General features: G+C 34.4%; 1 protein-coding gene across 2 annotated transcripts in view; it reads left to right on the plus strand.

The window, feature by feature from the left end:
• LOC108711141 (potassium voltage-gated channel subfamily D member 2-like) overlaps positions 1–11,710 on the plus strand; it is a 183,770-nt gene extending 172,060 nt beyond the window's left edge. Inside the window, exons 5-7 of one of the 2 annotated variants that reach the window (XM_041586402.1) lie at positions 784–843; positions 9,496–9,740; positions 11,359–11,710. In XM_041586402.1, the coding sequence (XP_041442336.1) occupies positions 784–843; positions 9,496–9,740; positions 11,359–11,536 (483 nt within the window). In that variant the 3' untranslated portion in view covers positions 11,537–11,710. The remainder of the gene's footprint in view (positions 1–783; positions 844–9,495; positions 9,741–11,358) is intronic. The other variant, XM_041586401.1, reaches the window with a different exon arrangement.
• Positions 11,711–14,777: the final 3,067 nt, after the last annotated feature.

The raw sequence follows: 14,777 nt of genomic DNA on the forward strand, positions 1-14,777 counted from the left end.
TTTAAAGCTTCAGAGTTTTTATTCTGGAAGTGCATGCCCCAAAATGTTTCTAATTTGTTCTGTCAAAGTTTCATGAAGCAGCAAAAAACTGAAATCTGTTTAATGAAGATTCAGTAAGGACAGCATGACCTTCATTTATCAACTGTGATTACCTAAGACTGCCACTAACACTAGGCACTTGGCCACAATACTGGTATCACTCTGGCTTGTGACAAACTAATGTGCAGCCTTTAATGTCAAATCATAATTAAGGACCACAGAGCCATAAAAATACAACTATTCATTAAAATGTAGGTATATGAAGCTCCCTTCAGGGAATCACTAGTGCTTTACAGCAAAAGAGCTGACAGAATTGTTGTAGCAACTGAAATATTGTACCAGTAAATATCAATGCCCTCTCTTTGTATAACCACAGACAAAAATACATGGAATGAGGGTATAGTGTCTGCATCTTTGTTTTGTAAAATGCTATTTAAGTGAGAATATTACATATATCATTGTGCCAATCCATTTCTTATAGGGCCACTATCATGCTATTAAAAAGAAAAACATTGTAATGGAGGTTTAGGGCTGCTGTGTGTAAATACTTACGGATGCTTAACTTATAAGTCAGTCAGGAGTCTGATTCTAGCTGAACAATGCAGTCTGTAAAACATTTCTATGACTCGATACTGTCACTATAAATTCTAATGAAATGACTCTGTCTGGTCTCTGGTTTAATCGCTTTCTCTGTCATCTAATCTATATTTCCCTTATGTTTTCTGTCATCATATTGCCATGTAGGGTTTATCTCATGTTTTGGATGATTCCATCTTACCAATAAGCTGTACATCAATCATGAAGGTACCATTTCAGTTTTGCTTCTGTTTTTGAAAGATGTGAGTTCACTTTTGCTAAGTACAACTCTGCACGGTTTGTGCCTCTCATGTTACCAGAAGAAACGGAACAGATCTTTGAAGGAGCAGCAATGAATCAATCAAGTTGTTCTTGTCTTGAAAGAGTATATTTTTAGCCTTCTCAGAGCAATTGTGTGATGGAACACATATTACTGAAGTGGTAAAGTATAATTGAAACATATCATGACATTCAATCATATCAGTAGTGTTGACATTCTGCAACAAACTCTTTCAAATAAGATAAAGTGGTAAAACATTTTAGTGTAGTGCCAGTGGTGTTACTGTGTTACTTATTTGGGTAGACAACATACATATTATTAAATTATACACAGCACCACCACTGGGCCCTTACACCTCTGACTCTCCTCCCCAGCCACTGGCTTTGTTACACTCTTGTGTATGATCAGTCCCCACAGCAGGAAAATAAGAAAAATGTTTGCCACTTGTTAGAATACAACTTGCAATTACAGAGTGTATTTGTTACACACACACAATTTTTGGTTCACCAGAATAAAACAAAATAAACACAACACACACACACACAAACATATATATATCATCCAAAAAATATATATAAATACATTGCATGATACATGAGTAAAAACATTTGAATACAAATTGTGCAACCACATCAATGCATTTTGTTTTTGTCATCGGGATATTTTTGTATTATGTATCAAGTAGATACCGAGTGAGTACTGATTGTGGATGCTTTACTGTATATACACATTCACACACATACACAATAATATGCACAAATGATCTTTGCTGCTCCATATAGTGCAGAGTGTTCAACATCTAAAAAAGCAGAAGTTATGTGTGTGACTATTGTAATATTTTGTGTTTCCTTCATTTTTTTTGTTTATATATCGCTACTTATACATACAGCTCTGTACATCATTTCTTCTTATGTTGTGCGCAAGTTTTTATTGATTTATTTTACAATATTAACCTATTTTGCTTTAAATGTGTCCTTTTCCTACTGTACATTGGCTACCTCAGATGTATACAAAAATGTTGGCCTTTCTGATATATTTAGTTTAGGGATCTACAACCTTTGATCTCCGGCTGCTGTTTTATTTACCTCCCAGCATTCCAGTAGATCCTAAGATTGCTGTTAGACACTGGAAACCAATGCACAGGTTGCAGATCTTTGTTTTTGTCTGTGTGTTTGTTGTTGTTGCTTCTCTGGTGCTTTTGTAGTTGCTTCTCTGGTGCTGCTGTTGTTGGTTCTCTGCTGCTGAACAACAAATAAAAGAGGTGTTTGGATTTAATGGGTTAAGATTAACATGTTCTTTAATCAAGTCCATGCAAATGTAATATATACAAATTTCTATTTAGAAAGTTAATACCAAAATACAAAGCATTTATATACAGTGCATCCAAAGTTCTTATGTCATTATATTCATATAATACACAAGAGCCATGAATATCCTGTAAATTATATCCTTATAAATGGTGCTTAATGGTTATAATTGGAGATTAGTGATGTAATTTCTGTCACATGACTCACCGGAACTTGTATATTATAATAAAGTACCCCCTGTTGCAAAATATGAGGATATTAGAAGTCACCTCGGAGTTCCATGACCTGTATAAAAACACTCAACCTTTGGCCTCATGCCTTTATATAAACTTTTTGGTAACTTATAATATCTTTATATTACTATATTTTACAATAGGGGTACTTTACTCACTATATTATTGTTATTTTTCATTGAACATGTGCATATATGCAGATGACAGCCTCTTCTAAAATGAATTAACGTAAATATGCAAGATAAATAGTTCCCCTGTGCAAATAAATGTCTTAAAGGGGTGGTTCACCTTTTAGTTAACTTTTAGTATGTTACAGAATGGATACTTTTAAGAAACTATACTATTGGCCTTCATTTTTTCTCTTTTTTATAGTTTTTTAATTATTTGCCTACTTTTTCTGACTCCAGCTTTATAATGGAGGTCACTGACCTCATCTAAAAAACAAATGCTCTGTAAGGCTACACATTTAGGAGCCCATTTATTAAACCTTGAATTTATCTGGTTGAGGTTTTTAAGGGGAAAACTCAAATTATTAGTGGAAAAAAACTTTAATTTTTAGAGATTTATCGTACCCCAAAGCCACTAAAAAAATGACTCCATATCAAACCTGTCAAGGTCACGTAGAAGTCAATGGCAGATGTCCCTGAAGTTGTTTCTTGACATTGTGATCTTCACTGGATAATCCGAGTCCTGGTTTTCCTCCCATGATCTGGAAAAATCAAGTTCTTTCAGCGAAAATGCAATAAAGTCTAGTTTTTGGGGTGTCAGTAGTACAATACGAATTGACACTTGATTTTGTTGCAACCTTTTGTCGCTCTGACGTTTTTTGAGAAAAATGATTGATAAATGAGCAAGTAATGGCAGTCAGTGGCATCAAGGGCAAATAAGGTCTTGAGCTGTATTAAAAGGGGCATAGATTCATGGGAGGAGTGGGTTATTCTTCCACAATATAGAGCACTTGTAAGGCCCCATCTAGAATATGCCATACAGTTTTGATCTCCAGCACTCAAACAGGACATTACTGAATTAGAGAGTGTCCTGAGAAGGGCAACTAAGCTGGTAAAAGGTATGGAAAATTGAGAAGTAAGACTGGCCAAATTGGGGTTGTTCACACTGGAGAAGGGGCACTTAAAGGGGATATGATAACTATGTATAAATATATAAGGGCATCGTACAATTACCTCTTTAATGCTTTATTTACAAGTAGGTCCTTCCAGCTGACACGAGGGCACCCATTCGGATTAGAAGAAAGGAGGTTTCATCTAAATATTTGGAAGGGTTTTTTTCTGTGAGATCTGTGAAGATGTGGAATTCTCTCCCTGAATCAGTCGTACTGGCTGAAAAATTAGATAGCTTTAAGAAGGGGTTAAATGGCTTTTTAGAAAATGAAGGAATACAGGGTTATGAAAGATAGCTTATAGTAAAAGTTGATCCAGGGACTGGTCTGTTTACCATCTCAGAGTCAGGAAGGGTTGTTGAAATTAGAAATTGGAGAGCTTTCTACTAAGAAGCAAAATAACTAAAAAAAACACAAATAATAAAAAATCAAAACCAATCGCAAATTGTCTTAGAATATCACTCTTTACATCATACTAAAAGTCAACTCAAAGTTGAACAACCCCTATAATAGCATAAGTCAAAATGGACATTTGTTGCAATAAATTTAATATATATATATATATATATATATATATATATATATATATATATATATATATATATATATATATATATATATATATGTGAAGGATCAGCACTCTCCCATTAGCTTAGTGAATGAAGTGTGGTTTTTTTGAATACACAACATTAGATCTGTGTATTCAATAAAACAACACTTCATTCACTAAGCTAATGGGAGAGTGCTGATCCTTCACACCACTATCTATAATATTGATCGTGCACCCCTGCTCTAATAAGAAAAGAGTGCGGACACCAGCAACCATTTTATATATATATATATATATTTTGTGTGAAATAAATCACTATAGCACAAATAACAGAGAGTGCTGATCCTACATAAATGCTTGACTATTGATCGTGCACCTCTGGCCTTGCTAAAGGATGAGTGCGGGCACTGTGGGGCATTTATATACTGTATATATATATATATATATATATATATATATATATATATATATATATATATATATATATATATAAAGATATTCTCTTGTTAATATACAATGTCTTTATATGCTTTATATCACTTGTCTGAGGAGTGATACATTTCTCACAATACTGAATACTGAAACTTGATTCATATATTTGCCTTGACATGAAATGTGTAATGTGTCAGTTTCTCTTATAAAGGAGTCTAATGTCAGTGTGACACTCTGTATTCTCTCACAATTACATGTAACCCTGGAACAGAAGTCGCTACAACACAGCGTTCTTTAGAAATGCGCTCTCTCTCTCAATAATAATGTTAATATTTTCAAAGTACATTCGGCTGCTTCCCTGGTTTGAGCTGGAAATGGGATTATAAACTAATTTTCAAACTAGTTTAGCAGTATTTTCCAGATCTGCTCTGTAATTGAGGAAATTAGTTTGTAACCAGTTGCCATGATCATACAATGAGGAATGAATATTATAATCAAAAGTATGACATTTAAGATCTGTAGAGAGGCAGATTGAGTAGTTCTTCTGAATACATGTTCCTCAGGAAGCAATTCTCAAGTGTTGCTCTCTTGTGCCTGATTGATTATTGTTTGTTGTAAGGCTTTAGTATATTAGTCTAGTCCAAGGAGCACTGGGCAATAGCAGTTGGCAGAAAAAGTTCACATCTGGAATAGTAACAATAACATTTTCCAGGAAATAGTGTTTGCATTCATATGCACCATAGGTGAAATGATATTTTATCTTACCTCTTACATAGCAGACACATGTAACACCTGACTAGTGATGGGAGAATTAATTCGCAACAAATTTGCCAGTGAATAAATTAGCAAAATTGCAGCAAAAATTCACCGGCGTCAAAGTTCAATGCCATCGTCAATTAAACAGACACCCATTGACTTTAATGCGCGTCAAATGTTGCGTTCAGCAAATTCTTTGCCCGTTTCACGAATTTCCTGGGAAATTCGCAAATTTCGTGGCAAAGCAAAACCGGACAAACTGCCCATCACTACACCTGACCAAAAATTAGGCTTCCGAAGGCAAAAACTAATATTATTATTACTACAGTAACTGAAGCTTTTCTGACCTACTGAAAAATTTGCGCTGAAGGAAGACTAGTACCCTATACATGAAAGTATTGCTTTGAGTTAATAAGTAAATGAATGAAAACAATTAGGATCCACCTTATGACATGTTTGTTATCGAAAATATTAAAGGGATACCATTTTCAGATTGAATAGTGTTTACCTTTGGCAGAAAAAAGTGTGATATGAACATTTGCACTTGCACATTCATTGCACATATGGAAATAAAAGGCTGAACTTCTTAAGCTTATCCATGAATGATTTTGTTCTATGAATATTACATTTTTGGCGAGTGAGTTAGTGGTAGAGTGCCGATCTGTTATTTGCATTTTACTGTTGAAAGCTTAGATACCCCTCGCCAATTTATGTAGTTAATAATGTACCATTTAAAATGTTATGTTATCTAAAAACTAAAAGGGTAATATATGTTTAAGTCAGGGGATTGTGATGGCTGTTCCAAACACTTGCTTCTTTTCAGGTAAATCATGTGTAATTCATTGTATATGGCAAAATGAAACATTTCATCCTTTCCTTTGCCTATCCATATATTGGAAGTGTTTTCTATTGGCTACAAATTAGTACCCATCCCACCATCATCTCTGTGCCCTAAAATGCTATTCTAGCAGAGAAAATGATGTTGAAGTATGGTACTTTCCCTAACAGGCTAAGCCCTTTATCATCTCTTTTAAGGGAATTGCAAGACAAAAAGGTTTCGGGAAGCAATAGGGAGAGTTTGTCCAAGGGAACGGTGATGGCTGAAACAAGGCATTAAGACTAGGAGCTACACATAACTACAATGTTGGACTGGGACACCAGGGGCCCACCCAAAAACCTTAGACCAGGGGCCCACCAAAAGACCTTAGATCAGATGCCCACTCTCAGTACTATTATAATTTCTCTCCTCATGCAATGTCTATTCTGCTAGTCTCTTTTCTTTACATACTATAATCTATTATTCAATCTATTTAGTGTCTTTGTTCTCATAGAAATAGGTAATGGCCATGAAATAGGCCAAATATTTTGAAGCAGGAGGGCCCACTGACACCTGGGCCCACCGGGAGTTTTCCTGGTATTCCTGTGGGCCAGTCTGACACTGCATAACTAATATAATTAATCATTTATATTGTCATGGAAGCTATGCAAAAATAATATATTATGCACATTTTCAATATTTTTATAAGATGAAAATGAATGAAAAAATAGCATAAAGATGGATAATAATCTGTACAAGCCTTGTATATTACCTATAGTCAGTAATTCAGTGAATATCCATCTCTTACGTGGGTTCAATAAAGCTCAAAATCCTTTTTAGACTTTAGAAAAAAAATATCATACACATTTGAAATTGCCTATGTACTTAGCAATAAATGTACTTGCTCTTAGTTTATCCTCAATGCATATGCCCACCCCCAAAGTAATGTACCTTTTAAAATGTTATGGCCACCTAAAAAATAAAAGGGTAATATAAATCCTGCATAGTTACACACAATATTATCCTAAACTGGCTAAATATATTACGGTTGTATGTTTAATAAGTAAAATGACTTGTCCTCATGCCCAGAGTATTTTGATTTCAGAAGTAAATATGTAAATTCACAGAGTGTGTCCTACTTGCAGCTCTACAGCTGTCATTAAACTACCACTCCACCCCCTCTTATAACTTTTGGGTGAAACAGATATTGAGTGGTGAATGAATTAGGACATAAAAGGAGGAATAGACAGTGAGCAGGGCAGAATGCCAATGGAAAGATGGAAAATCTGTTCTATTTCTCAAACTATGATTTTCATTTACTAAACAAAAAAAAAGTCCCAGACAAAAGGTAAAGTTTGCCTATTGGGGGAGGGGGTTAATATATCTTGGTTAGAAGCAGGGGTGTACTATTAAAAGAAGCAAATCTGCAGGAGGGTAAAGCAGGTATAGACACTGTGTTGGTCAGTCAGGGCTATTGGTAGGAAGGCACCGCTAATGGGGCATATGGTTAAAAGTATAATGTACAGTATTAGCAGCTGTTGCTTGGTACTTATCACTGGGTAGTTACTGTGCAGTCAATATGCCCTGAGGGCCCTTCTCCCCTCCCCATGCAGATAGCAGTGTATCTCCATTTTGAGTGTGCATTTGCTGCCTATTAGGTCTCAGAGTCTGGTTGAATAAGAGTAATTTTCCTGGAAATGTCCTGGCAGTGCAGCAATGTCTTATCTGGCAAAAGGTTTATAAAAAGTGGGACAGGATGTCTGATCATATGAAATGTATGGCAGAGCCAGAGTTGGTTTGATTGGTAAGAAAATGTGAGCGTATATCTGCAAATCATACCAACATATAAGGTTTCTCACCAATAGACTCCTGGTCTTGGTACCATGTCCTGAACCTACAGCTAAATGGATTTGATAACTGTGAACGGCAACTTGGCTTGGCAGTCTGAAGAATAAACCCATGTACAGGCCAATGTAAATAGTTACATTTAGGGGATTATTTATCAAAGGTCAATTTTAGAACTTTGTGAGAAATTTTAGAACTTTTTTTAGACCTCAAATGAACTCGAATGAACCCACAACTCTAATGGTTTCTAATTTAAAAAAGAACTCAGATGTAATAAACTAGAATCAGTGAATTCAAGCTGAGAAACCCAAAAACTCAAATTGATTGAGTTTTCAGTGGAAATAAATTGAAAAAAACCCACATATCACTCAAATTGCAAAAACAACCAAAAAACCTCTAACATCATGAAGTCTGCCATCAACTTCTGCATGACCTCAACAGGTTTTAGATGGTGTATTTTCAGATTTATGCTATTTCCAGGTTGGTGGTAAAATAAATCTCGAAAAAGTTTTTTTTACAAAAACTTGAAAAATTTGCATTCCCCCCCGAAAAAATCTATTTTTGACCAAAAATTACCCCAATAACTCAAATTTCTCATGGAAAAAACAAGTCGACCTGTGATAAATTACCCCCTTAAGAATAGCTACTGTTAATTCAGGAAAAATGTGCATGATAGCTTTAAATACCCTTCTTGTGGGTGTTGGTGTATAATTGACATATAACACCAATTCATTTTAATTGCATGTGGGTTTTAACTATTGGGAACTTAAAATAATAGATGATATGTGTATTGTACAGAAACACAAATGAGACAGTGGACAACTGAAATACTAGGGCAATGACCAGGGATAATTCAGCTTACAAATATATTCATATGTTGTCATTGTTTTCATGCAAATGTTTAGGAAACTTAGATTCTTGTTAGCGGAATAAGTGTTGTCAGCTTTTGATTTAACAGTTGCGTGGTACAGCTAATAAGCAAAAGAACTTTATGAAACCCTTGGCAAACATTTGGCATTTTTAATTCTACATATACATCAAATATATGAAAAAGAACAATCTTATATTTATACACTATCTGCAGCTATTTTCTTTCAAACTTATGAGTCATTATGTATGTTTAAATATACAAATGATCATAACCATGTGAAAACTGAGAACACCAAACAAATAAATATAAATCTAACTGTGGGTGGGAGGGTATAATATGTTTAACGTTAGTGGCATAAAAATCACGCACGGATATGGAACCCAAGGTTTTCATAATAGATTTACTATTAGAAAGATGAAAACAACTGGAGTCTACCAAAGAAGAAAAGTTATAGCATTTACCTTTGGTCATGTTTGGTAGGCACACCAAGCTTTTGTCCTTTGCCGTCTAAAGAGCTGAAGACACCCCTGTTTATGGATACTGTAGCCACATGGAAATTCTCACTTTCCAATTAGATATGTCTAAAACTAAATGCTTTTAAAAAGGATACTAATGTAATTCTTCTATGAAATATGTTATGTGTAACACAATGTTTTTACTTTTGTGGCCTAGAATCACGAGTTTGTGGATGAGCAAACTTTTGAAGACGGCTGTATGGAGGTATCTACAATTAATAAACCAGCAAAACACAGTCCCTCACTTTCACCACAAAACAACAGTTTTTGCTGCTCTCGAAGGAATAAGAAAAATTTAAGTATTCCAAATGCTAATGCTCCAACCTGCAGCCATCACGAGAGCCTTCAGGAACTGAGTGCTTTACAGATCCAATATATGGAAAGGGCACCTTTGTCCAACAGGTATTCTGTTCAGTTCTGAAATGAATTGTGCAGCACTTTTTATGTTTGTGTCTGGCTATGCTCTAATTTTGTTATGGAGTAGGGTTGCAAATACATACTATTATTTTATCATTTCAGAACTAGGTATGAATGAAGAATTGTTTCTATTCAACAGTACCATGGGGAATAGAATGTTTTTCAGATCTGAAGATTTCTGGAAAATGTAGCCTACACCTGCAATTATAGTGCAATACACTCAAATAGCATAGTTATAACCATAGCTTTATTTCATAGGTCCATAATGACTTATTAATTACAGAAGGACTGTCCAGCTATCTCCAAAAAGGGCTAAATAGTCATATCATGGATGCTACTTTTTACAATTTTCTAGCTTTGCAATTACTGGCATTTTTAGGGAAAATTTGAATGAATTGAGGGAAGACCATTTAACCATGTTTTAAATAAAGAATTTAGTCTAAGTTTAGTGGAGTAAATATGGACATCGGTAGGGCTGGGATGTTGGTAGTGTTCCCACTCCATGACAATAATACTTATGTCCTTTGATTGTGGGTGGTACAGGTCTGAGTAGACTTTAAGATATAATAAAGTCCTGCATGCTTCTTTGTCAAATCACAAGCCCATCATTACCAGAATCTGGCATACTGAACTAGAGAGTCAGATCTTCTTGCAGAAAGCTTAGTGAAGATTGAAGTAATACGTACAATTGTACTGCATCTTATGGGAGGATTGATGTCAGTCGTGAAAGTGATGAGAAGAAAAGCAGTTATTCAGTAACAATATTTATTAGTAAGATGATTTATGGATTTATTTTGCTTTGTGTATTAAGACTGCTGTTTTCTTTAGTCTACTCTGTGGGTGAATTGATATATAATGTTATTGTAAAATGTTAGTATTTTAAGAATTATGGGCTTTTTATTCACTTCCAAATCCTTACCAAGGCTCTGCTCAGGTCAGGCTCTTGCTTTACTAAAGCAAAGCGTTTGAATTTAAGAAAGAAGAGAGACAAATCATGGATTCCATAAACCAACAAACCCCACAAATCTGAATTATGGCAGCATGCTTAGTTTCTGACTATTTACTGGATGCTGTAATTACTTTGAGTTTGAAAAGCCAGCTTGCATGTGCTCTGAGTTGTTGGCCTTATGTCAGAAGAAACATGCTCAAGTTTCTTTTGAGACTTCTATATCATGCACACCGGCATATGTTAAGGTATCTCTGAGCCTGTGCTTCAATTCTCCCTGGCAGTTCAGCACAACACTATGCAAATGAATTGATTCTATGGACTTGCACTCACAGCTGCATGTAGCTCATTTAACATAGGATAATATTGATAGCTATTTATTTAGTATATTATTATTATAGTATATATATTAGGATTATATTACAATATTCATTACACACATACATATATATATATATATATATATATATATATATATATATATATATATATATATATATATATATATATATATATATATATATACACACACACACACAGTATATAGAGGAAAGTATGTTTACTTGATTATTTATTGGCACAATATTGAATTAAATGTCTGCCAGTATCCAGAGCATTAGTGTCTAACTTTTATTTGCTCTTATCTCGTTGTACCAGCCGATCCAGCTTGAATGCAAAAGTGGAAGGAAATGTTAAGTTTAACTGTGAGCAGCCTTATGTGACTACAGCAGTAATAAGCATCCCGACACCACCAATGACTACACCAGAGGAAGATGGCAGATCAGAATCCCCTGATTACTCACAAAGGAACATTGTAAGGGTGTCTGCGCTATAAACTTCTCACCAGAAGGATTTTATATTAAATGCAACACGAGCCCCACAATCCGCTCAGAAGGAACTAAAAGAAGAATACATTTAAACCTCTGAGATTTTTCAAGCAGCAATTGATTTGCATAATTGTAAAAAAAAAACAAAAAAAAAACAAGTCTGAACAATGTACAGGGACAAAGCAAGATCTCCCAATGCACCCACAACTCTGTGACTAAGTACATAAGCACAATGAATGTTCCCCATTGATGCTTTTTCTCAGATGCAACATTTTATATGAAAAACTAAACCGTAACACCCTCGCTGAGAGTATTAGGGAGAAAAAAAAATGGAATTACAGAAATGGAAGCATTTTGATAAGATTTTTCCCCAGAGGGAACAATGAACTTTGCATAAAGTAATGTGTATAAAAATACATGCACAGCAATCCTATTTGTACTTATTTAAATGACATCGGTAATGCATGCAAACATTCTTCGGAGCGGAGATCTCAGATAATTGAAGCTGATTCCACCGAATACTGTTTTTTGTGAAAAAGACCCTTTCAGCTCAGTCCTAACAACAGGATGAAAAATGTTTACAGTAGCTAAACAAAAACAAACAAAACTGTTTTGGGAACTGAACAGTACTTATTAACGCATTAACGCGGAGATATACCAGAATACATATTCATTATCTTTCTGCTGTTTTGGTAACGACTGCAATAATGAATTGTACGATAGCAACATCAGGAATCCTAAAATGTATTTAGAATATTCAACTTGATTATAGATAAGTGCTTTTCAACACTTACAACAATTGGCCGATCTATTTGCTTTGGTGAGGGCATGATTTTCTTTTTCTTTTTTTGTGTTCATTAAAGGAGAGTCACTTTGAGCAAAGATGATAGCTATATTAGCTTAATGACATTTGAAAATGAAAGATTTCCACTTTAAGTCCCTTTTTTGTGTTATTTGAATATGCATGAAGAATGACTGTTTTTTTGTCCTGGATGCTTGTAACAATGTTCTTTCATCTGTATTGTTTTGTAGTGCAGGTTGTGTCAGAATTCACATTTCTAAACAACTGTGAAATAGAGTCAATTCAAATTGTTTCTAAATACAAAAAAAAAGAGCAAAGGACCAATAGAGCAAAAAGCTGAACAGAAAAGAATGATGTATGAGTTCTTAGGATAATGCATCTATTTTCTCCTTGATCACAGATTTAGATAGTCTGTAGATAAAACAATACATTTATATTGAACGTACATATGGTTAAAGCATAGCAAGTTTTGAACTTTTCTTAAGGATAAAGAGTCAGTTGAGGAGAGCCCCATGAGGTTCCAAAGCTTATTAAACCAAGCAAGTGCTAATTGTATAAAAGTTAACACATTACTAACACCTTCTAAAAATGTGCTCATTGCACAAAAACATGTCCAGATGGCTGCTGGCCTATATTCATTTCTGCTTTTAAAATGTCTACTCCCAAGACAAGCAGGGCACCTCTGTTTTATGTTTAAGTACATAATTTTTAATGATGATAAGATATAAAATGAAGATATAAAATGTTTCACATGATGGTGAGTGTTGATGAAAAGTCCAAATACACTGTGAAGTCCTTTCTCTGTGCTGGAGCTCATACAGTTCCATGTCATTAAACCAAAATATTTAGGAGCGACAATTAAAGGAAGATATTGTATTTATTTATCCCCTATTATAAATATTGTACTTCAGAAATATTCTTAGTATTTGTTTCTATCCAATATTTTATCCTTTGGCCTTTAGATGATATATATATATATATATATATATATATATATATATATATATATATATATATATATATATATATTAGATTTAAATAAAAAAGCTAAACATTTATCATTTTCTATTATACTATTTAATATTTAGTTGACCTTTGGTCTAGTAACCTATAGTAACCATTAGTAAACAATCAGCAGCTACCTGTTATTGTCACCTACTATACCAAATGGCAGAATGATAGAGTAAGTCACTTTGAATTCAGATACAAAGCTATGCAAAAATGTCATGCAAAAACAGATATTTATTTTGCCTATGGAGCTACTGAGACTATATTTATTATGATTAAATGGCGCTGGTGATTGTGTAAGTCTGTGGCAGCACAAAATGGCGGGAACCGATCTTGTCACATTTGTATGTTCATATTGTATTATTAACGCAGGTCAGTTGAAATGGAAGTTATGTCTTGACATAGTAATGGACATATATTTAATGTTTCTTGTTAATGCCCACTTAGTTATTCACATACTGATTATACATACAGATTATTATATCCCTACATACAGAATCAGAAAAGATTGAAAAAAGGTGCTGCACACACTGCAGAAGTTTGGGGCATTAGTGGAACAGCATGTGAACATTTGGGTTCTTCTTAGTGCACTGCTGAGGGGGGAAGCCCTTGAAACATTTGCTTGCTGTTCCTCTAAGGTTCCAAATGGATCAACTTGAACAACTTCAGCAGTGTGTGGTACCTTTTTTCAGCCTTTTGTGTCTCTAAGAGTTTGTCCAGCTATTTTTACATTTAGGGGCAGATTTATCAATCTGGAAAAAACTTGATTACATCGACTTTGACATTCGAAGTCGATGTAATCAAGTTTTTTTGTATCAAATTTGGCCGTTTTCGGTCAAAGGAAAATCATTTTTGGTCTTTTTAGTTGATGGACAATTCTTACGATCGTTCCGAGATAATCATGGTCTCACGATGATGATTGGTTCTTTTAAAAATCTCAACATCTATGACCAGCTTAAAATAGCAATTCGCCAGGTTTAAGATGGCAAAGTGTCGAAGTCTAACTTTTTTAACGAGACAGTACTTCGATTTTCGAAGTCAAACTTTTTTTACTTCGAATCGAAGTCAAAGTCGAATTTAGGCCTATTCGATGGTCGAAGTACCCAAAAATGATTTTGAAATTCAAACTTTTTAAATTCAAAAATTCACTTCGACCCTTAGTAAATCTGCCCCCAAGGGCGTCATTTGTTGAAGTCCGAATGCCAAAAACTCAAACAATTTGAGTTTTTTTAATTTTAAATCCAAATTTTTAGTGGAAAAAAACTAGAATTTGTCATTATTTATTATGCTAAAAGTCAGAATCTGAAAATAGTCCATCTCCAAGCTGTCAGGGTCATGTAGAAGTCAATGGCAAAGGTCCCATTTCAAATTTGAAGATATCATGGTCTGCACTGAGTTTCGGGCAAAGATCAGAAAAAATCAGATATTTCGAGCAATTC

Source organism: Xenopus laevis, chromosome 3L (genome assembly GCF_017654675.1).
Source record: "Xenopus laevis strain J_2021 chromosome 3L, Xenopus_laevis_v10.1, whole genome shotgun sequence".
Classification (NCBI taxonomy): Eukaryota; Metazoa; Chordata; class Amphibia; order Anura; family Pipidae; genus Xenopus; species Xenopus laevis.